A 22,432-nucleotide genomic window follows, 5' to 3' on the forward strand; every position below is an offset into this window, starting at 1 on the left:
ACGCTTTATGTTATCATACGGTCAAGAATGCATTTGTGTCCAAGGCGAAAGAAACCGAAGAATCGAAGATTAACTAGTCATTTTTTCTTCATCTTCTACTCCCAGTTTGTTTGCATGCTCCGCTGGAAAAGGAAAGATGGGGGTGCAGATTCTTGGGCTTTGGTCGCGCACTCCTAGCTTGTGGGTTCACTTACCTGAAACGCGAAGCAAGCCTGTTCACTTACTACCAACTACAGCTCTTCCAACTACTGCTTCTCTCTCGTCCTCACCTCCCACCATTCAGGCAAGAATACAAGAGGAAACAATATGCTAATATGTTTAGTTATTCCTCTGTTTTTCCTTCTATATGCTTTTGCTTAGTATTTCAATTCTTGATTGGAAATTGCCTGCAAAAATAAAATTTAAGCTTGTAATCGGAAAGAAAATATTTCAGGTTGTTGGTGGAAAAAATCCGACTTGGTACGGAAATGGAAATGCCAATTCCAACACTACCCTTGATGGTTTTGCTGACGAGACTGATTGGATTGATCTTGATAGCGAGCTTTGTTATTGGACCAAATCACTGCGTCCTGTTCAGGTTTCAATTGCGTTTCTTTTTCACTTCCATTGGTTTTTTTGAAGGTGTTCGTTAGATGATTTATTATTATTATTATTATTATTATTATTATTATTTGCAATTTGAGTGACTTTAAATTCTCGTTGGGTGGTGGAAACCATGCAGTGGTATCCTGGTCATATTGCAAAGACAGAAAAAGAACTTAAAGAGCAGCTTAAGTTAATGGATGTTGTGATAGAAGTGCGAGATGCTAGAATTCCTCTGTCTACAACCCATCCACAGGTTAATTTCCAATTATATGAATGCTTACAAATCAAATGCCATTAGATTTTATGTGTGTTTTTATGCATGCCTGGGTGATTGCTTCTGCTTCCATTGTGCAATTCCTCCTCCCCCTCCCCCCCCCCCCCCCCCCCTTTTCTCTTAATTTCAGTCTCTACGTATACTTGCCAAAAAAACCAAATCCTCATAGCAGAAATCATGTTGTCTGATGCAATGCCAGATAGTTTATCTCCCTCCTTTGCTCTTGATATTTAAAATTTTACTTGCTACTGTTACCCTTGAGATTGAGAGTCCTTTTTTGGCATTGCTTTGTTCTTCCTTTATCGATACACAGATGGATTCCTGGCTTGGAAATAGGAAAAGAATTTTAGTTTTGAATAGAGAAGATATGATATCCAAGGCAGACAGGAATGCGTGGGCAAATTATTTTGCAAGGCAGGGCATAAAGCCTGTCTTTTCCAATGGACAACTTGGAATGGTAACTAAAGGAGTGACTCTCTTGTTACTTCCTTTATATTGAACATCATTATGTAAAATAATTTTTAACGTGGAAAAAATACAGGGTACTATGAAGCTAAGCCGGTTGGCAAAGGCATTGGCTGCAAGTGTAAATGTCAAAAGAAGAGCCAAAGGACTCCTTCCTCGTCCAGTGGGTTTCAAAATCTGTACAGAAATTGAAGCCATCAAAGTCACCTTTAGACAACTTTGTTTGATAAAATCTCCTTTTTTGCGTAGGTTCGAGCTGGAATAGTTGGATACCCAAATGTTGGGAAATCATCTCTAATCAACCGTTTGCTGAAGCGTCGAATGTGTGAAGCAGCCTCCAGGCCTGGAGTTACTAGAGAACTGAAGTATGCATTTACTTAATTTTCTCCACTGTCTTGGAAGATGTGAAATTGGGAAGTGAAATTACAGTAATTTAAGTGATGCATATTTATTGGGTGTCTTTGTTTGCAAGATGGGTTCAATTTGGGAAAGAACTAGAGTTGCTAGACTCTCCTGGCATGCTTCCAATGCGGATTAGTGATCAATCAGCAGCTATAAAGCTTGCTATCTGTGATGATATTGGGGAGAGATCCTATGATGTGGTTGATGTAGCAGCAATTCTTGTACAGATTTTGACAAGGATCCCATCAGTTGGTATGTCTATTGTTTATTCTGCAATTCATTGCCTATCAGACATGAGCTTATTTAATTTTAACTTTGGACCCTTGCCAGGTGTGAAAGCTCTTCAGAATCGCTACAAGATTGATGTAGATGGGCATAATGGTAGAATGTATGTATTACTATCTACTTGGAATATGGACTGACTGACTAAAAACAGTATCAAACGCTCAAAAAGTGAAATCAAGTTTCTGCCACTTTTTTTAAGGCATAGAGGAGTACAATCAGGAATGCCCCTATTGTTTCTAGAAAGTAGTATTATTGGGAAAACTAAGTTTTGGGTTTTGTTTTGGCGTAAACATTGACCTCTATCTTTTATTGCCATAAGCAATAATGTTTTATGCGCATAATCAAACATTCAATTTCACAAAAATCCCTAATTGATTTCATTGCTGTTAATCTTTTGATGCAGATTTGTACAGAAACTCGCAGTTCACTTATTCAATGGGGACACCCATCAAGCAGCTTTCCGCATTTTGACTGATTTTCGGAAAGGGAAGTTCGGTTGGGTGGCACTGGAGAGGCCTCCCAGGTGATATTGATAGCTTTGAAGTGAATGTCTGTATTTCTAAGGTTCCCCCCTTGGATCCTGATGCCGCGAGATTGCCTGGTGGTGTCTCATGCAAAATATGTTGATCTTGGCATGTTGCAGTGCCATAAGAGGAGGGAGAAAGCTTCTGCCTGTTGGCTATTGTAATCTTTTGAAGGAAACGTGGGAGATAAAACTGTAAAATCTGGATGGACGAAAACACATCAGGTGAATATGAGATTGAAGCTTTGTACCACGTTTTGGTAGTATATTAGGTCCTCTGTTCCTTATCCCCTGTGAAGTTGCCGCAAAAATTGTTAAAATATTTTGTAATTATCAAGTAGTATATCAAATGGTTGTAAATCTTACCCCTCATGAAAAGGCTTGTCAACTATTTCTTGCATCACAATGAAACATGTATTTTTTTTCCTGTTTTTAGACATCAATTCAAAGAAGCCAATGATTTGAGCATGGCTATATCTCAGAAATGTGCAAGTTTAGATTATGTTTTAATCACAATTTATTAGACTGAAGAAAATTTACATGAATAGTACTCACAGCATCTTAATCACACCTTTTTTAAGTTAATTCGGCTCCTGCGACCGAGGTTGAGCTGCATCTGGCTTTGATTCAAGCTAGATGTTAAGTATCCCAATTACAACATATTTCCTCATCAAGACGATTCAATTGAGACCATACAATCCCTTTTACCATCACACTTCAAAAATTGCAGAGGGTGTGTGTGTGTGTGTGTGTGTAGCAGAAGAAGTGAGGGCTAAAGGAAAGGCAATGAAGCTTTAACTGAAATACAGGAACTAAAGCAATCAATCATATAGTCATAATGCTTTTTACTATACATATACGAATGTTTTCATGAATCGTGAAGGAAAAACAAACCTCTGAGGGGCAAAGCTGTAAGAGAAAAGGACCTAAAAGAAAATTTTAAAGCTAAATATTGAAAAAATGGGACAACATTTACCAATGAATGACAATCGCAGTGCAAACAAGTAAGTTTGCCTTGTGTCCAATATTCAAACTAACGTGAATGGAATATAATTCCAATACCCAGAATTTCTAACTCTACAACATGCGAAGGGACGCAGGATTACAAATGATACAGTGACCTGATTTGGGGTCTTCATCTCGCAATTGTGGGAGCACAAGTGGTTGAATCATCTTTGTTTGACCAACTTTCTTTAATTCTGCATGCTTGGATTGGCCGTTCAATCTGCAGCCCTTCAGCAGCTTCTTTTTCCAACTGACAACAGTATCTCCCAAATGTGTTGAGATTTACATGAAGTCTAAAATCTATACTAAATAAGAACTTCATCTCCAACCGATTCAACTCCGCTGTGCTTACTCCTCCCACTTTGGCATAGTATGCATTGTTGAAGAATCTGAAACATAACAGATTTTCAAGAATTATAGAGCTAAATATACATTTGCAGGTTGTCTAATGGTTTTTCTACCAGATTACAGAAAAATATTAGGACATATCAAGCTTCATGATCATTATCTAGTATAATGGAGTTATCCACCTATCCTTAAGAACTTCATTTGTGAGACCACCCTTAAAGCATAAAGTTTGCAAAAACAACGTAAGTTTCATGCTTATTGGCTCATTTTAATCAAGCTAGTTGCACTCAGTGTACATGAATTTGCTTATATAAATACAAATCAATATTTGAAAATTGGTACTTACGCATCATCAATGAACTTTGCAGCGATCATTAAACTTGTCATTAGGAGCCGGTGGACATTAAGGGAAGTTACATGAACATGTGTACTTTGTATAAATCTATCCACATAAATGTGTGCCACAACGAAGCACGATGGGCTGCAGGCAGAGTACTTGAAGATGCGATCAATATACTGCTGAATACTTACAGCTGGTGCTCTTAAGCCATGAAATACTGTAATAGAATCTTTGATCTGTGATGTCTCCATTAGCATCTCATTTTTGTGAACCAATCTCTCAAGAAATGAAGAAAGAAGGGTTAAAACCCGGGGAGTTCCCAAAACTCCTTTCCGCAGTTCCTTAAGCCCCAAAGTTAGGTACACATCCGAGTCTACATTCCCAGTATCAAGTGTCAATGTTCCCATATCTAAGCTACACTGCATTAATTAACACCTATAAGCTCATCATTATTAGAACACACCAATGGCATTCTAGATTATACTTCAAGGAGACATTGAAGGAGAGAATAATGAGAAAGATACCAAGTGTGGTGCAGGGGTGCTCATGTGAAATGTTTTCAGATGAATGAATGAATGATAAAACCCACCAAAGAAGATTAATGAAATAAATTCATCCTTGGAAATAAAAAAAATGATAATTATTAGCCTTCCATCAACTTATCAAGCAGGTTGCGGCTTGGGGAAACAAAGGGCGGTTCAATATAAATACTTCAGGACTCAAATGTAGAGAAACAAAATCAAAGGGGTAATACAGAATGTAACCATGAGAAATACAAAAGATTTATTCAATTCATGAGAATATCAAACAAAATTCAATGAATGAGGCAAAAATGACAATTCTAGCTATTTACTAATAGTTGACGCTGTAAAGCTTTTAGTAATTAATATGTTAGCATAATTTTATAAGGGTATTAACAGGGGGAAAAACACTTGATTCAATAATTAAAATAATAATAATAATAAAACTCATGAAAATAAGATCCTGCTTACACATTGAGAACTCAATTAGTGATATAGATTCCAGCGAAATTAATAAACTTTTGCCCTTACTTCTTTATATAAACAAAGATCCCATACAAACCCACTTCATTGCTTCCCAGTAAACGGAAGATTAACTGTATTTTAAGCAGTAAAGATAAGAACTTTTAACCATATATACCATTTCGGTAGTTAATCAAGCTGACCCATAAGCATAAACAGACAAAATCAACAAATTAAACCAAGCACCCCAAATCCAGTTGAGCTAGCAAAAAGGGAAAATACAAACATTAATGAAATCCCCAATTCAATAAACAGAATATCCAATCCAAGTAAAAGTAGAGATAAAAAAGAAAAAGAAACAAAATGAAACAAAAGGGCACAAGTACTCACATAATTCTTGATATGTGTTTATCACTATTGTTCTTGGTTGCTAAAACAGCATCAGAGACGAAGAAGATACGCTGAATACAGAGAGAAAGAGACAGTTCTTTGATTCTTTCATACGGCTCGAAATTCTCTTTCTCTCCTCTCTCAGGCGATGTCTCTTTTCCTCTCTACATTACTTTAAGCCAGACAGAGGGAGAGGCAGAGAGCTTGCTTTTTTTTCTTTTTTCTTTTTTCCTTTTCTTTTTTTAATTGCTAATCTATTTATTTATAATAGTTATTATTCTATACAAAACAAATGACTCTCTCTCTTTCTTCACATGGAAAGAAGGGAAGTTTCTCTCTTTATAAACTTTAAATGGAGCATAGTGTCGGTAGTGCTGCTATAAGTCACCATTGCTGGGTGGGACGGGAAAGCTTTTCTTGGATTCCTGCCTTGTCTATGGTGAATAATGGGACCCACCTTTGTTAAATGGTTATTTTCTTATTTTCTTTGCTTTTATATAATGCTTTATCTATATTATTTAATTACTTTTTTTTAATTTTTCAAAATTTAACAATACGTTAATATTGGAGACTTATTCTTGCATGCTTTGTCTGTTTAAACTCTAGACTAGGGAATCAAATTTTTGTTACGAAATTTTAACTTTTTAGGAAGTTAGTTAAATATTTAAACTATCCAATTTAAGAAAATAACTACCCTTGTCGTTTTTATTAATCCCGTAGACTTTTTATTTATTTAATTAATATATTTTTTGTAATTTTAACAAATTAAAATTAAGATAGCATTAAGTGCTTATTCTATTTATTTATTTTTATTTGCATTTTAGATTTTTATAAATGATTAAATAATTAATTAAGTCGTATAAATTAAATATTTTATTTTATCTCGTGTTATTTTTTAAGGGACTTCCTCCTTTGCATTTAAAAAAAATGTTTAAGATATTTAAAATTTACTATTACATTGAAATATTTAATCATTTATTTTTAAAATTATTTGAAGGAACAGTGCATATATCTTAAGATTGGATACGTGTGCGTCCCACCGCCACCGCGTCACTGTTAAATTTAGAGATAAATAATTTAATAAATCACGGCGCGAGAGAGGCCACCGCCACCGCTAGTGCGTCACATACATTAACAATCATTGGAAGTCAAGCAGTTTTATCTAATCGTTACCTATTTTGCTTTTAACCTTTTCATTTATTATTATTTTTTTTTTAAGTTGGGAATCTACTAATCCCACCATTAATCAAATCGTACGTCATGTATGTTAGTTGGCTTTCTTTTCTGGATGTTGATTGGACTGCACTATAACACTCGTGTGCGGTCACAGCTCAAAACTCAGATAGTCAGATGCATTTTCTGTTTCTTAATTATTATTTTCACACATACAGTTTATAAAATTAAAATAAAACTTTCTCCCCCTAAAAACTCAACCGCAACTTTATTACTATTTTTACTTTTTTACTATTAGAAATAATTTTTTAATCTTAGTATATTTAAATTTTGACATTCACTCTTAAATCATTAATCGCAGATTTGTAATATTTGATTTTTTTTTTTTTTTTTGACGAAAAAGAAGAGCAAAACTCATATGACTATAAATGTAATCTAAATTATGAAACTCCAAGCTCCACCAGCATAATTTCATATTGTAAATAAATTTTGATATTCCAATTAAGATAAATTAACTACAGCTATTAAGTGTGTGTAGAGTAAAATTAATTGTTTACTAATAATTTAATTATTAATTTCATTAAATATTAAAAAAATAACGTTTTATAATATATTCTTTTCAAACTTTAATAATAATATAAATACTAGTGTTTCGCTTTTAGTAAAAACATAAATCATCAAAACAGAGCTTAAATTTATATATCTAAAAAAAATAAAGAATCAACTTGATTGAATTTGGTAACTCAAATCTCATCGATGTATAATTTCCTCTTCAATAAATTTTTCAACAAAAAAAAGTTGATTTATATAATTGCTAATCTTAAAAGAAAAAAAAAAATTAAACAAAAGGTTTCTTGCACCTAATAGGGCAGAGAGTAGTTACAAGAAGGAGACTCTTGTTCGGTGTGAGTTGACATATATATTTTTCTAGTTGTAACTAATGAAAATTGGGTCCGAACCAACAACAAATGCAACTTTCTAGTTAATGGATAATGATAGTTAATTTTCTGAAAAATTGCTTTTCAATAATAATTATTTCCGCAAATGATCTAATAATAAATACATATATAATCTGATAATAGTTCAAGTTCAAATCCTCCATTTTTCAATCTAACAATAAAAAAAAAAAAACCAATAGTTATTTTCTATCTATATCATGAGCTGCAACGCTTAATCATTTCCTAATTCGTAATCAATGTGGCATACTAAATGTGTTAATGGCTTATCTTTATAAGGTTCTTGAATTGACAAGGATAATTAGACCTTAATTATAGATAATCAAAATTGTTAATTAATTTAATAAAATAAAAATTGTTGGTATGTCTATGTCAATGCCACATACATGCCAACGTTATGACACACATGTATCCTGCACAACCAATGCCATACAGTTTATAGCTGGCGAAATGTCGGTTCCGACAAGTAGAAGCAAACAATAGGAGCATGATCTATGAACTCGGAAAGCCCAGGATCAGGCCCAGGACTAGGCGCATCCAAAATAAAGGCCCGACACATTGTCCGCTTGACACGCACATAATGTAACTATTACGACGATGGAGGGTTAATGTCGTCAATTCAAAGGGAAGCGGAACGGAAAACCTACGCGATTGCTTCCATTATTTTAAAGCAAAAGAAGCAAAATTGATTTCCCTCCAATTCCCGCAGGCACGCTTCCCTATCTGCAAATTGAATGATTAGATATTTGCACCACCAATTTTAAAAGTCTCTATTTCCATAGCCTCCATTTTTCCTTTTTGGAGACTCTGCTTCTAGGGTTTGCATATTCCTGTTTGTTTCTCCAGATTGTCTAGGGTTTCTACAGTGCTCGCTTCTTCTCAGGTATTTACTTTCCTTTCTCATTCATTTATGGAATAAATTTTACGAAATAGATTTTAAATTTCAAAATTTCTTTGCCGATTAGATTTGATTTGCAGGGTAATAAGACGCCACTTTCTCTTCCCATTTATTTAGGTTTCTCAGTTACTAAGCCAAAGATTTTTTTTTTTTTTTCATTTTGGCCTTATTCTTCTTTCCCTATCTTTTTTTTTTTTTCTATTATTATTTATTATTATTATTATTTATTTCCCCTTTAGTAGGATTTGCAGTAGTATATTTATGTTTATTTATTTATTATTATTTCGAATTCTATTTATTCCTCTTCTTCTTCTTCTTATTGGGTTACATTTCATTTCTAGTGTCTTAAATTCTTGGTGAACATTTTCTTGTGCCTTAACCGCTAATAAAACTCTTTTTTTTTTCTTTTTTTTTTTTTGTTGGGTGATTAAAATTCCGAGCATCTAAAAATAAAAGGTTTTAGTTTTCTCTGTGTCTTTGTGCCTTCTGTGTGACTTTTGCAAACTCGTATATTTCAATCAGTCTTACGGTGAATTGTTTGGGAGGAATTAAATTGGAATTTTAGTTCGCGGTGCGGTTGTACTTAGGCTATGTTTGGTCTAATGAAATCTGATGTAATTTAATCAAATCCATTCATAGTGTGGTTACATTACATTTGGTTCCATTATGGCTCATCAAATGTAGTCTTTAGTGTTTTATGTTGTGGGCCATGAGGAATGAAGTTTCATATTCAAGACAAAGCAATCGGGCCATGTATTATTTGAAATTTCATTGTACTCACCTAGTGGGCTAGTGGCTGAACTATAATGAGTAATAATCGTAATTTTAGGTGTTATTTTGTGGGTTGACGTTGTAATTTTGGTGTAATGAATTGACTGTTACATGCTTTGGACAGAATTTATAATTATTTGGGCATTTTTTTTGTTGCACATGATTGTAAGGAATTGATTGACTTGTTAATTGTTTTCTTATTTAGGAGACCCTTTTCCAGATTTCTTGCCATTTAATTTGTGCTGATGCCTCTTTTTCACTGGTGTTGATCTCTTATAAAAACCTATTTTTTTTCTCCCAATTATTATATTTAATGTCTTGAGTTGTAAAAATACTTATTAGTTATTCTATTTCATGTATGTTGAAGTTGGTTTGGTTTGTTTGGGAGTCACTCTGTGCTATCATGATGGGTGAATTTGCCCATCTAAATTTACATGTTAAAAAATTCTCTTTCAGTTTTAGTAATGCTGTGTTCCTGAAAATGCACTGTTGATACTCCGAATAGTTTTGAACGAAGAACCACCTCTTGTTTTTCCATATTTACATTTTTAAACATGCAATATATATGGACATTAGGAAGCTTGATGACCTATTAATTGCCAAATTGATATGCTGCTGATGGTTGTATGGCCACCACTGCCTTTGTTTTGTACTACTCACAACCACAGACATGATTATTTTCTTTTTTCTGATTCTGGATTTGTGTCTCTTAATAGCTGTTCTCATTCATGACTTGGAACAATTGCAATCCATGATCACCTCCTTTAACATTCATCTCTTCTTCCCACTGTCACCACTTCCAGTATTATTGTCCAGCTCCATGATAATGTTTATGAATCTCAGCAAATAACATTGAAGAAGGGATACTATTCTCCTTCATTCCAAAATGAGAGATTTGAAAGTTACAGACATATTGCAGTAAATTTTAGTGAAAATTGAACCTCATTAACGCTTGAGAAGGCATATCACCTCATGATAGAAACTTGATGGTACTTGGCACCTTTGATAAAATTTCTATGTTTGTTCAATTTGAATCTTAATTTCTTAATATCAGGGTTCCTTACAGTTTTGTTCTGATAATACTTATTTTATACAAGATTGCAAAAAATAATTAAAATCTTTTCTTCCTTTCTCTCATTTGTTTTCCTCTTCAAACTTTCAATTAAAGTATAAACAATTTCCTTTATCAACTTTCTGGTCTCTTTCTCCTAACTGTTTAAAATGCCACAACTTCTTTAGACTTTCTGATGGTGGATGAAGGAGGCTTATGGTAAATGCGTGTTTGGCTGGATCAATTTAAGTTGTTTGCTACTTGCAAATTTCTTTATCCTTCTTCACACACACACACACAGACAGAGATTTATATATATGACCTTGTTTCTAGATATGCTTTTATAGTGCAGTTATGGCCTGCTTCTCAGGTTATTTTGACATGGATCCTACAACACAAAGTTTCCAGCACCGAACACTTTCTGTCAAATTGTGGCCTCCTAGTCAGAGTACCAGGCTAATGCTTGTAGAGCGGATGACCAAGAATCTTACGACTCCTTCCATTATTTCCAGAAAGTATGGCTTGTTGAGCAAAGAAGAAGCTGAGGAGGATGCCAAGCAAATTGAAGAGTTAGCATTTATTGCTGCAAACCAACACTACCAGAAAGAGCCTGATGGTGATGGAAGTTTTGCAGTGCAGGTTTATGCCAAAGAATCCAGTAAGCTCATGCTGGAAGTTCTTAGAAGAGGACCTAGAATGAAGGAAGATGGAGAAGTGATAACAACTGACAAAGCTACTGCTGTGCGTACAGATATATTTGATATATCTGGTGGTCGAAGGGCATTTATCAGTGCAGACGAGGCTGAAGATCTTTTAAAACCACTTAAGGAGCCTGGGCACCTGTATACTAGGATCTGTTTCAGTAACAGAAGTTTTGGTTTGGATGCAGCTGGTGTTGCAGCGCCTATCTTGTCATCCATAAGGGATCAATTAACAGAAGTAGACTTATCAGACTTTGTTGCAGGGAGGCCAGAATCAGAAGCTCTTGACGTCATGAATATATTTTCTACAGCCCTGGAGGGTTGTAATTTGAGATATTTGAACCTTTCAAACAATGCCTTGGGCGAAAAGGGTTTGAGGGCTTTTGGGGCACTTCTCAAAACACAGAAGAATCTGGAGGAGCTTTATCTGATTAATGATGGTATCTCAGAGGAAGCTGCACGTGCAGTTTGTGAGCTAATCCCTTCCACTGAGAAGCTCAAGGTCCTTCAGTTTCACAATAACATGACTGGAGATGAAGGTGCAGTTGCTATTGCTGAAATTGTAAAACGATCTACCATGTTGGAGGATTTTCGATGTTCTTCAACAAGGATAGGTTCAGATGGTGGTGTTATACTGGCTGAAGCTCTTGGAACGTGTAGCCATTTGCGGAAGCTTGATCTGCGTGACAATATGTTTGGAGTGGAAGCTGGAGTTGCTTTGAGTAAGTCTTTATTTTCATTTGCTGATCTTACTGAGGTTTATCTTAGTTATCTAAACTTGGAGGATGAAGGGGCTGAAGCACTTGCCAATGCTCTAAAGGATTCTGCACCTTCACTTGAAGTTCTTGAAATGGCTGGGAATGATATTACTGTGAAAGGAGCTTCTCGTTTGGCAGCTTGTATTGCAGCAAAACAATTTCTCAGCAAGTTAAACCTTTCTGAGAATGAATTGAAGGATGAAGGTGCTATTTTGATTGCGAAGGCAATAGAGGAAGGTCATGGCCAGTTAAATGAAGTTGATTTGAGCACAAACTCAATAAGAAGGGCTGGGGCAAGGCTCTTGGCACAGGCTGTTGTGCTTAAGCCAGGGTTTAAGATGCTAAATATTAATGGTAATTACATATCTGACGAAGGGATTGATGAAGTGAAGGATATATTAAAAAATTTGCCTGGTGTGATTGGGCTTTTGGATGAGAATGATCCAGAAGGTGAAGATCTTGATGAAGAGACAAACGAAGAGGATGAGGATAATGAGGATGAATTGGAATTCAAACTTAAGGGGCTTGAAATCAAACATGATCAGTAGGAATGACATTATAAGTGATTTGCTGTTATAGCTTTTTCAGGAATTAAAACTTATGCATAGACTACTGGTTATTTGGATATAAAGCTTGTTTCTATGCAATCTAGTCTAGTTGCATTAACCAGGTACTAGTAGACTCGTCCACTGTAGGTTAAACTGAGAAAAGTGTTTTTTTTTTCTTTCTTTTTGCCTTGATATATCAGACTACCGAGTTTAGCAGATGTAGCTTAAACCTGCCTGGGAACTGGGTTTAGTTCTAGGATTTGCTAGGCAAATATTGTATTGCTTTAGGCAGTATGTTGTTTTTAATTTATTAGCTGCTCTCGGTTCTTAGAGCGTAGTTTTCTTTTGTAGCATATGAATGCTCAATATTTTTAAATTGAGTTTGGTCGTTCTGGCCTTTTGAGACTCAAAATATTTGTTTACTGCAGTTGTTTAATATAATTTCGATGAAGACGCTGTAGTGATAATGCATGTGCAGAGGTTTGTCCTCTTATTTTGAACAGGTGTTCAATGATCAAACTGTTTAAGTCCAGTCAACAGTTGCCATCAGATATAGAGATGCATGATTCTGTTCTAGCATAGATAGGATTAGGAATAAGCAGATAGAAAATGCCATATTTCATGATTTATGACAATGCTATATTTCCTGATTTATGACAATACCATATTTTATGTTTAGTTAGAATAAGACTTAGTGATAGTGAATAAAACAATTGTTGTGGCTCCAATAACTAATTGATTTCTGTTTCTATTGTCTGAAAATGTTACCAATAGCTTTATTTATTCATTAATTTTCTTGTGAATTAAGTGGAAAAAAAGTACAATGATTCTTAACAAACTAAAACAGACGAGGAAGGATGACAAAACTGTAAGTCCCAGCGACCAGGGTAGATCTGGAAACGTAACAGTTCTGATGCACTTGATCAGACTGCTACTGGAACTTTAAGAGATTCAAGTATTTTATCGTCTATGTCAAACTGCATAGGCTTCTTGTCTCTTCCGATCTTTACATACTCATCAAATCGTTCTTTCAAGTCCTCGGGAAGGTTTGTGGTAGCATTCCATCCGAGGATGTCCTTGGCAGCTCTGGGTTCTGCATAGAAATGCTGCAAAGCACATGGATTATATATTTTCTGGTTCAAACTGTTGAAAAAAGAATTAGTATAGGATACTGCACTGGTTAAATTACCATGTTTCGGAAAGGAAAAGCTTTCTTTGCATCAATTCCAACAGCTTTTGGGTCATAATGCACAATTTCGACCGGTAAACCTGCAGCTTGAGCACATAGTTTTGCCATTCCATCCAAAGTCACAGCTCGGTCACTTACACAGTTGAATATGTTGCTATTTGCAGCTTCTGGGTTCTCAACAGCTAGAGTAAGCATGGAAGACAAGTCCCTAACATGGGCGATATTAGTTAGTTGCATTCCAGAGCCAGGAATTGGCACTGGCCTTTTTCGGACGATCCCTGTTTACAGAAGAGATCATCATCGTCATCTAAACTATTCATAGACAGAATGAAAGGACAAGAAAATTGAAGAATACAACCATTTTCTACTTACGATCGAAAAACCACTCCTCACAATCTTTGTTGTTGCCTGAACCAATCATGTATTGGGGGCGGAATATAGCCCAGCTACTAAAAATCTCTGCAATGTATTTCTCTACTCCAACATGGCCAGCACTAGCTTTAACATCATCCTTTAATGGTAAAGAAACTTTGGTTAAGCGAAATAAATTTCAATCTATTTTAATGCTTTATTAGACAACTTACCCCTTCAACATGAGGAGGTTCATCAGTAGGTACATAAATTCCGGCACTGCTGATGTACATGAACTGCTTCACACCACTACTCTTTGCCCAGTCCACCACAGGCCTGTGTGTTCAATTCCCTTAATTAGTAACAGTTTAATTATAAATGTTGATTTTTTGGTGAATGATAGAGTGAAAAAATTAACCTGACAGTATCAAGATCCTTGCCATTGTTATCTAACACCACATCAAAAGTTGCGCCTTCCACAGCTTTCCCTACTTCTGCTGGGTCTCCCCACACTGTTTTCCCTCCAGCACTCACAATTTCCTTCATTAAAACCAAAGAAAAGAAATGACAATAACTAGATTGATTGAATTCAAATTACAAACAAATTATAAATTTTTCTTCTGTCAATTGCATGTCTCACAATGCTCCAGATTAGTATTCAGATTCCGGCAGCTGTTTCCCTTTAAAAATAATTAAAAAAAGAATCAGAAAATCCCAAATTGAACTTACTGAGAATCTGCTGAATGGAGGTTTCTTCATTTTATCAGAATTCTGCTCGCCAACAGTCAAGATAGTGACGTCATGACCAGAACCCAGAAGCTCTTTTGCAAAGTAAAATCCAATAACTGCATGGCCACCGCTGTTTGTGTTAACTATAAGGACCTTCTTCTTCTCTGCTGTACTGGCCTTTACAGTGAAGGCAGAGGCAGAGAAGGGCATTGAACATGAAATAGGGCATGTTAAAGAATTTGGAGAGATAGAGAGAAAAGAAGAAAGATGAGAGGATTGGGAGGAGGAAGAGAAGGAGAGGCGTGAAGAAGATAAAAGAGAAAGTGGAGAAAGCTTGTAAGGTGGAGAAGAGAAGAGGAGAGAAGATGACGAAGGAGAAAGAGTAGCCATTGACTGTTACTTTGTTGGAGCTGGGCTTTGATTCTTTGAGAACCAGCAGTTCTTTTGGCTATTAGATAATGGTAACGGTTAAAGATAATTTCGCGGCTAATTTAAATGTTACAGTTGAGATGGTTGGTCATTTTTTTTTTTTGGGAAGAAATAATATGTGAATTAATTATTTGCCATGCGTTAGTTTTCTCGGTAGAGATTAGATATGAGTAAATTTACTTCAGAATGAACTTGAATTTCCTTTTTTTTTTTTTTTAATAATATATATATATATATATATATATATATATATATATATATATGTTGGGAAATATAGCTGATCTGGACTTTGGACTATATGAAGATATGGACTATAGTTTTATTTCTCAAGTGTATTTTCAAATATGAATTTTAAGTAAAAAGTTTGAATATTATTTTATGTAAAATTTAAAATATCTTACTGTATTAGGTTTTATTTGAATAAATAACTATTTCAAATAAATAAAAATATGAATTTTTATATTATATTATAATATTTTTAATTGAAATATCCATTGAGTGAAGTAAAAACAATACATGGAAGGAAATCTCAGCAATTAAAACAAATCATAGAGCCTAATATATTTGATGGATCTAACGTGTATTTAACAACTTAGCAAACATGGATTCTTGTTAATGATCATAATTAATTTAAGTCGACAAGTCCATTTGCCATAATTAGATTTTCAACTTTATTAATTACTTATAAGGATTAGAGAGAAAGGCAATGGCCAAACCTAGGGTAGCAATCTACAGTGAAATAAATCATAGCCATTGGATCCATGAACGGCCCCACCTAGGCTAGGCGCCGAGAAAAGCACTGTCGCTTTGATGATCGGCAAAGAGTGGGACCCAACCCCGCTTTTGAATGGACAAAACAAAAATAAAAAAGAATAAAAATAGTACTACAAGTCAAGTCAGATTAATTTTAGAACGTTAGCCAAGTCGGCCCTTCTTTTAAAATCGCCATCATTATACTTCACTTCCTTAGGAACTAGCCGTTACATATCTCTTTCTCTCTGTTTCTCTCCATGGCAGCTTCAGTGGACTCGCCATCCCCTGCCCATCTCAATAAGGTACCTCCTCCTCCTTCTTCACTAATTTGTTGGATTGTTTATAATTGTTTTTGAAATTTGTTGGTTTCAGGAGAGCACAAACTTGATGGTTTCTTCTCCTCTGTTCAGCCCTAGTTCTGATAAGCGTTTCTGGAGCACTCTTCGTAACCGGATTGATACGCTTCTGGAGAATCGCCAATGCAAGGTTTCAAAAGCCCAAGATCAGCTCAATCTTGACCCACCTTCAGCTACCCAATTGGTGAGCGAGTTTTTCAGTTGTAACTTTTTATTAATTGATTTGAATTTCAAAATTTTTTTTATACGTTGGAACTTGAACAGAGTATATTGGTTCTGTTTTTTTGTTGTAGAGTGCAGGAGAATCAAATCGAGCAAAGATAACGAAGGAAGACTCGTTGCTTTTGCTAAGAGGGTTTGACTCAATTGCTCAAACACTCTCTCAGCTCTCCAACAATCTGGACAATGCTCTTCAGGTAAAAGTTTTTTTTTTTTGATAAAACCTAATTAATTAAGGTTCAAAAGTTCATTAATTTATTTTCTGACTGACATTTTTTGTCTAAAGATCTGTGATTTATATACTAAAACACTTTGGGGTTTTAACGATTTTGGAACCACTCTTGTCTGTTTTTAGGGAGCTAGATATTTATCTGAACCACCTACGTTGAGTGAAATATTACACAGTAATCTCAAAAATTCAGATAATAAGCAAGAGGGTTTAGAAAAGGAACAAAATGAAAAAGGAGGAGAAAGTAAAGGATCAAAAAGGAAGTTCGATCAAACTGACAGCTCAGAGGATCATAGAAATGAGTCACTCAAGGAAAATGAACAGAGCCCGAAGGACAAGAAGCTAAAGAAAGTAAAAAATGTTGGTTGCTCCCTTCTTTTCAATACAATTCTGATTTTATAGCATTCAACTAAGGTTGTATTAATTGGCAATTTTTCATTTTTAAAAATTGCAGCTTGCAATTTCCATGGCTACAAAAGCAGCTTCACTTGCAAGAGAAATAAAGTCAATAAAATCAGATTTATGTTTTGTGCAAGAGAGATGCACTCTGCTTGAAGAAGAGAACAGGAGGCTCAGAGATGGAGTCTCTAAGGGGATCAGACCAGAGGAAGATGACTTGGTAAGCCATCGGTTTTTTAGGGCTATATGTATACATATATTTATTATTTTTCTCTTTGAAGATTTTGCTGAAAATGAAATTGCATTGATTAAATTTAACAGATGAGGCTTCAAATGGAGGCCCTGCTTTCAGAAAAATCCAGATTAGCCAATGAAAACGCCAATCTGATAAGGGAAAACCAATGCCTTCACCAACTTGTTGAGTATCACCAACTCACCTCCTTAGATCTTTCTGCTTCTTATGAGCAACTTGTTCAAGGAATGTGCTTAGACTTTTCTTCTCCATCATCATCCACGAAGGAAGAGCCAGAAAATGCAGCAGATAATAATGAAGTTCCAAAAACACCAGGGGCTACTTTTTTTAGTTTCTCAACTTCCCTTGACGAGTGCTTCCAAGAACAGCAGTAGGCATTTGCCTAGAATAATGGAAGTTTTGTCCATATGACTTTGGATTTCAGACTGTAATATTGTCCATAAAGTTTTTCAATTGCCTACGATAGAATGATGTAATATTGTTCTTCCAAGGAAATTATGCAAATAAAGAAATTCATTTTTGCTAGCTCTTTCGTGCATTCACCGTATGTATTCTCTTGCATAGACACCAATACGCATATGACCATTAACTTCTGTCAAAGGAGACATGACAAATACCCACCAGGCATAGAGACGAGCAAATAACACAACTAAGTTCTAACATAGCAAATCATACACCTTAGTAGTTCATCTCCATCAAAAAGAGACATGACAAAAACCCACCAGGCAGAGCTAAAAATAAATCACCACAGAAGTCATTTTGGCATAGCCACAAGCAAAGAACACAACTAAGTTGTGATATAGCAAATCATACACCTAGTTCTTTTCAATTTCTTTATCGAGTCTTTTTCTCTTAGCAGAAGTCTTGCATTCAAGACATCTTTCAACAGTTGCTTCAGGAGCTTTCGTCATTGAGAACCAGAATGCATCTCTTAACACATCTTTCAACTTCTCCAACACTTCAGTAACCATATGATTCCCCTTCTCATACTAAAAAAATGCAAATTTAGAAAAGAAACATCAACTTGTCACATTAAGAATTGCAAAAGTTGTTGCATTCAGAAGTTACAACAAAAGCAATAATTTTTGTGTCCCTTATGAAAAGAAAAATGAATACAATAATAGAGTGACACATCTATATTCTTTATGGTGGTTACATTCATTTATAGATATTGATGGCTTCCATATCATTTTAAACTTGTCAAATTAATTTTAGTCCACCCGTTTAATCTTATCAATTCTATAACCCTGTTATTGATAACGGTTTTAGCCATTAGACTAAAATTGAAGTTTTTTTTTTTTAAATTGCTGGTTCAAACAAATAGGTCACCGCCAGATGAAAATGCTGTTAATACAAGAAATTATACTCAGATATGCTCTCCTGTTACAATCTAAGGGACATAATAACACAATCCCAATTGCAAAATAAGTTCCACAAAAACTAGAAAAGTCAAATATGTTGGATCTATGAGAACAGAAAACATACCACTTCAATTTTTCCAAGAGCATATTCCAACTTCTTAAAAAGCTGATCATTTTCCTCTGTCAAAGCTTCAACCTACAAAAGCAAGTCCAAGAACAAATTGCGTCGCTGTTGATTATGAATAATAACAAAATATGCAATGCTAAATATGCCACCAGATAAACAACATGTAACCTTCTTTTGGGAATCGATGTACAAAGTTTTGTATGTGACATCCCCTGTACTAAAGCTTTCACTAAAGAAGGTTCTGCCAGTTCCCTGCAAATTGCTATGAATTTCAATAGATGTTTCATTTACACAGGGTTATTTAAACAATAAAGCTACAGAAAAGAGGCTCATTCATATGGAAGACTTTGATACCTTAGAATTCAATTCATCCATAGTCTTTTGTTGTGCCTCCAAAAGTTGTATTATATAGTCAACTTTTTCATCTGAGGTTCTCTCATCTGAGGTTTTCTCATCCAAAGTAGGCTCTGGCAATTCCTCTTCTGCCGGTTCATCTTCTTTATCACTTTCACTGACAGTTACCTCTTGAATGATACACTGGATGTCGTGGCTTTCCCTAGCCATAACTGCATTTGAAAGACGCTCTGATCGCCTAACTTTAGTAGGGGTGTTCTTCACTTTCTTTCTAGAAGACGTTCTGGAAGAGTTTGCTTCTTGTGATTCGAGGATAGGAGTTGTGTTTTCAGGCTGTTTGTCTACTTTTTCTAAAGAAGGGCTATTGTTTTCAGGCTCCACATGTGGATTTGTGCTGCCATGCTTCAATTAGAATAAAATAGTTCAAATTTAATTTCAAAAACTATCAAAGATCTTTTATAGAAACTATAAATATTTTTGTGTATCAAATAATACAATTAACAATTATATGTATATATATCGCTATGGTTCACAATTGGAAAAACTAGCACCATAACCAATTCAAACAGAAAACAGGATAATTATTCCCAATTCACCATATCTTGGCAATCAATGCCTTCCATTTCTGCTTGTGAGTCTTCAAACCAGTTAGCCACAATGAATAATGTTTCTCATTCAAAAGTAAAAGGCTACCTCACAAGAAAATAGAATTTGATCCTTGGATGATCAGAACAGAGAACATTCTTCAGTAGTTTTAGTTTCACATTAAAAATATGCCTTCTATACTTCATAAGCTAAAACAAAGCAAACCCACTGAATGTTTAAACATTAGAAAGTAATACCCAAAAGCTGACCCTTCGCATTAATGATCAAACAAATTCAAAAGACCACCAACAGATATGAAGCGATTGAAACTTAAAAGAATGGACATTGGACATGGATTACAAAGATAAATGATTCACCTATCATTAAAGGCTAAAACCCTAATCCCCAAATAAACAGACACAGTAGAAATAACAAGTAAAAGTTATTTCTTGCAAAAAAAATCCCTTATTAAAATAAAATCAAACATGCATGCAAACCATAACCATCCAACTAAACATGCATGAAAGGAAATCCAAGAGAGACAACCAAACGGATATTAAGAAAAAAAAAAAAAAAAAGCAAAGCTTGAAGTAAAATAAACGATTAAAAAACATCTAAAGCCACGATCTTTGTACATAGATTAAACAAGTAATAAAAATAAACCATCATAACATATTAGAATGAAGAAATTAAGAAAAGAAAGAAAGGAAGGCTTATTGTTGCTCACCTTCTGTGACTTTTCTGCAACCTTAGAAGCGCTAGGTTTCCTGGCCATCTTTTCCAATATACAAAAACTGTTCACCGAACAGAGTGAGTTGTGGGGAGGGGAGCGTGAGAATTCATGGGAGTGGAGTGAAAATAAGACGACTAATCTTAGTTGGTGGAGTTTCACGAGGTAATTGCGTCCTTTGTAGACAACGTGTAGGTCCTTTATTGGTCAACTAGTATCCTAATATTTCAATTTTTCACCTTTGAAATATATTTTTATTTTTCACACTTAAAATAATAGAGTATAATTTTTTTTTCATCAAAATAAATAAATAAATAAAATATATAATGTATAATTTTTTCACAATTTTGATTTTTACCTTCAACTTCTAATTTGGTTTACTTAAAAGTAATTTGGATCGATAAAGTTTTGTCTTATAATCATGGAGAAGATAAAATTTCGTGAAATTCATTTATGAATTTAAATTTTTGTGTTTGGTATGAAAAGAAAATAAATAATTAAATTCTATAAATGCATTCTATAGATTTAAATACAGTAAATTGAATTCTATCAAAAATGTGAAATTTCAAAATGAATTCCACAAATTTAAACAATTTGTAACTTTATGATTAAAGTTTTCATTCTTCCAATCCTCTAAATTACTACGCTAAGGATATTTTATAAATAAAAGTAAATAAATTTTCAATTTTTAACTTTATTATAAACATGAAAAATCATTTATAAATGAATTTTATCTTTTTAATACATTATAAATAAATTTCACATTTTGAGTTTATACCAAATGAGTCGTAAGTCTTGATTTTGTATTAATTAGGATTAATTATATGAATTATTCGTTCCTAATGGCTTTACAAGCAGCAGACCTTTTGTACATTCTATCATTAACATATACTGAGCCTTATGTATTTTTTTATTTTTGCATATTTTTCTTTCTCATTAAAACTGCAGTTTAAAAAAAATGGATGTTTTCTTTCATAAAAATCGAATTATTGATTTGGTTTATGGTTTTAAAATCCAAATCTTAAACTTTAAAATAATAAAAAATTCAATGCAATTTAGTAATTAAAAATTCTTTTGCATTGATTTGTATAAATTGGATAGTAATTAAATTATAATTCCGAACTAATTGAGTAAATTATATAATTATTTTATGAAAAGTCTAAATTTTAAGATTGTTCGTGAAAAATATTAAAATACATAATGTACAAGTTATACATCAGTTAAAGTATAGTTTTCTATAATTTTTTAGTAATACAAAAATCAATATTTGAGTTTTTTTATCAATAAATTGTTAATTAATAATCTAACGAATAATTAAAATGTGAAAATTTTGTAAAATTGAATAATTAAATAAATACACGTTTAATTTTATTGTTGAGAAAAAAAAGGAATGCAAATTATTTTTTTTTCATCTATATTAATCCATGTTTGTAGAACATATATTATGCTAAAATTGACTCAATGATCAAACAACCTTTGGCTAAATATGGCAATTATTATATTTAACTAAAAATAATACATTTAATTTATATTAAGATAACCTTAATCCTTGAAGCAAATAGATTAAAATTTTAACTATGTTGCAAATAAGGTAATATCTTTTTAATTATTGTTAAGTATAAGAAGAAACTTCAAAATAAATTAGATAATTATTTAAAAACAATTATTTTCCCTTTTCCTTTCCCCTTTATGAGAAAAAAAAGTTCAAAATAAACCCTTACAATTTATTTTTATTATATTTCTTTTCGTGACAATAAGTATAAAAATTAAAAACACGGTTATAAAAAATATAAAACATACCAAAATTTCCACGCATAAATTATTAAGGTAAAATAAGAGATTCAAAATCCCATATATCAAAATTAAAATCGAATTAGAAATTTTATTATCAAACTTAAGAACTAATTGGTCA

The 22,432-nt window shown here is 33.8% G+C and overlaps 6 protein-coding genes across 9 annotated transcripts; 3 read left to right on the forward strand and 3 right to left on the reverse strand.

Moving 5' to 3' along the window:
- Positions 1-7: 7 nt before the first annotated feature.
- Positions 8-3,002, forward strand: EMB3129 (GTP-binding family protein). Of its 2 annotated transcripts, XM_012236851.4 has the most exons (9): positions 8-283; positions 434-577; positions 722-838; positions 1,173-1,316; positions 1,401-1,487; positions 1,574-1,689; positions 1,797-1,978; positions 2,057-2,114; positions 2,415-3,002. In XM_012236851.4, the coding sequence occupies exons 1-9, from the start codon at positions 137-139 to the stop codon at positions 2,536-2,538; spliced, it is 1,119 nt and encodes a 372-aa protein (XP_012092241.1). In that variant the 5' UTR covers positions 8-136; the 3' UTR covers positions 2,539-3,002. The 2 variants fall into 2 exon arrangements, with proteins under 2 accessions (XP_012092241.1, XP_020541195.1); XM_020685536.3 differs by lacking the exon at positions 1,173-1,316.
- Positions 3,003-3,333: 331 nt separating this feature from the next.
- Positions 3,334-5,940, reverse strand: CYCP1;1 (cyclin p1;1). 2 transcript variants are annotated; one of them, XM_012236853.4, is made up of 3 exons: positions 5,601-5,940; positions 4,234-4,662; positions 3,334-3,928 (listed from the first exon to the last, which is right to left on the reverse strand). In XM_012236853.4, the coding sequence occupies exons 2-3, from the start codon at positions 4,650-4,652 to the stop codon at positions 3,670-3,672; spliced, it is 678 nt and encodes a 225-aa protein (XP_012092243.1). In that variant the 5' UTR covers positions 4,653-4,662; positions 5,601-5,940; the 3' UTR covers positions 3,334-3,669. The 2 variants fall into 2 exon arrangements, with proteins under 2 accessions (XP_012092243.1, XP_012092244.1); XM_012236854.4 differs by having other exon boundaries at positions 4,234-4,646; positions 5,601-5,936.
- Positions 5,941-8,346: 2,406 nt separating this feature from the next.
- Positions 8,347-12,868, forward strand: RANGAP1 (RAN GTPase activating protein 1). Its single transcript, XM_012236855.4, has 2 exons — positions 8,347-8,612; positions 10,820-12,868. Exon 2 carries the CDS (start codon positions 10,831-10,833, stop codon positions 12,454-12,456), a length of 1,626 nt encoding a protein of 541 aa, XP_012092245.1. The 5' UTR covers positions 8,347-8,612; positions 10,820-10,830; the 3' UTR covers positions 12,457-12,868.
- Positions 12,869-13,218: 350 nt separating this feature from the next.
- CSP41A (chloroplast stem-loop binding protein of 41 kDa) lies at positions 13,219-15,184 on the reverse strand. The gene is made up of 6 exons (XM_012236856.4): positions 14,726-15,184; positions 14,415-14,536; positions 14,230-14,332; positions 14,018-14,156; positions 13,646-13,923; positions 13,219-13,562 (listed from the first exon to the last, which is right to left on the reverse strand). Exons 1-6 carry the CDS (start codon positions 15,113-15,115, stop codon positions 13,380-13,382), a joined length of 1,215 nt encoding a protein of 404 aa, XP_012092246.1. The 5' UTR covers positions 15,116-15,184; the 3' UTR covers positions 13,219-13,379.
- Positions 15,185-16,072: 888 nt separating this feature from the next.
- LOC105649997 (GRIP/coiled-coil protein) lies at positions 16,073-17,888 on the forward strand. Of its 2 annotated transcripts, none has more exons than XM_012236857.3 (6): positions 16,073-16,209; positions 16,280-16,447; positions 16,557-16,679; positions 16,838-17,071; positions 17,166-17,330; positions 17,432-17,888. In XM_012236857.3, exons 1-6 carry the CDS (start codon positions 16,165-16,167, stop codon positions 17,735-17,737), a joined length of 1,041 nt encoding a protein of 346 aa, XP_012092247.1. In that variant the 5' UTR covers positions 16,073-16,164; the 3' UTR covers positions 17,738-17,888. The 2 variants fall into 2 exon arrangements, with proteins under 2 accessions (XP_012092247.1, XP_012092248.1); XM_012236858.3 differs by having other exon boundaries at positions 16,838-17,062.
- A 38-nt stretch (positions 17,889-17,926) lies between these two features.
- On the reverse strand, positions 17,927-20,678 carry LOC105649998 (uncharacterized). Its single transcript, XM_012236859.4, has 5 exons — positions 20,518-20,678; positions 19,206-19,607; positions 19,020-19,103; positions 18,849-18,920; positions 17,927-18,352 (listed from the first exon to the last, which is right to left on the reverse strand). The coding sequence occupies exons 1-5, from the start codon at positions 20,563-20,565 to the stop codon at positions 18,179-18,181; spliced, it is 780 nt and encodes a 259-aa protein (XP_012092249.1). The 5' UTR covers positions 20,566-20,678; the 3' UTR covers positions 17,927-18,178.
- Between the last annotated feature and the right edge of the window lie 1,754 nt (positions 20,679-22,432).

This window comes from Jatropha curcas, chromosome 5 (genome assembly GCF_041381405.1).
Source record: "Jatropha curcas cultivar XTBG-Jc1 chromosome 5, XTBG_Jcur_1.0, whole genome shotgun sequence".
NCBI classification, from domain to species: domain Eukaryota; kingdom Viridiplantae; phylum Streptophyta; class Magnoliopsida; order Malpighiales; family Euphorbiaceae; genus Jatropha; species Jatropha curcas.

What these genes read in the sequence shown, in the direction of transcription:
- EMB3129 (XM_012236851.4), top strand. Translation starts at nt 137, where the DNA reads ATGGGGGTGCAGATTCTTGGGCTTTGGTCGCGCACTCCTAGCTTGTGG. An exon ending in AAGGACTCCTTCCTCGTCCA is followed by an intron (nt 1,488 to 1,573) that starts GTGGGTTTCAAA and finishes TTTTTTGCGTAG; the next exon opens with GTTCGAGCTGGAATAGTTGG. An exon ending in GACAAGGATCCCATCAGTTG is followed by an intron (nt 1,979 to 2,056) that starts GTATGTCTATTG and finishes GACCCTTGCCAG; the next exon opens with GTGTGAAAGCTCTTCAGAAT.
- RANGAP1 (XM_012236855.4), top strand. Translation starts at nt 10,831, where the DNA reads ATGGATCCTACAACACAAAGTTTCCAGCACCGAACACTTTCTGTCAAA.
- CSP41A (XM_012236856.4), bottom strand. Translation starts at nt 15,115, where the DNA reads ATGGCTACTCTTTCTCCTTCGTCATCTTCTCTCCTCTTCTCTTCTCCA. An exon ending in CTCCATTCAGCAGATTCTCA is followed by an intron (nt 14,537 to 14,725) that starts GTAAGTTCAATT and finishes GTTTTAATGAAG; the next exon opens with GAAATTGTGAGTGCTGGAGG. An exon ending in CTTTTCCTTTCCGAAACATG is followed by an intron (nt 13,563 to 13,645) that starts GTAATTTAACCA and finishes TGTGCTTTGCAG; the next exon opens with CATTTCTATGCAGAACCCAG.
- LOC105649997 (XM_012236857.3), top strand. Translation starts at nt 16,165, where the DNA reads ATGGCAGCTTCAGTGGACTCGCCATCCCCTGCCCATCTCAATAAG. An exon ending in CCCCTGCCCATCTCAATAAG is followed by an intron (nt 16,210 to 16,279) that starts GTACCTCCTCCT and finishes TGTTGGTTTCAG; the next exon opens with GAGAGCACAAACTTGATGGT. An exon ending in GACCAGAGGAAGATGACTTG is followed by an intron (nt 17,331 to 17,431) that starts GTAAGCCATCGG and finishes TAAATTTAACAG; the next exon opens with ATGAGGCTTCAAATGGAGGC.
- LOC105649998 (XM_012236859.4), bottom strand. Translation starts at nt 20,565, where the DNA reads ATGGCCAGGAAACCTAGCGCTTCTAAGGTTGCAGAAAAGTCACAGAAG. An exon ending in ACATCGATTCCCAAAAGAAG is followed by an intron (nt 18,921 to 19,019) that starts GTTACATGTTGT and finishes TTGCTTTTGTAG; the next exon opens with GTTGAAGCTTTGACAGAGGA. An exon ending in CTCTTGGAAAAATTGAAGTG is followed by an intron (nt 18,353 to 18,848) that starts GTATGTTTTCTG and finishes GCATTTTTTTAG; the next exon opens with TATGAGAAGGGGAATCATAT.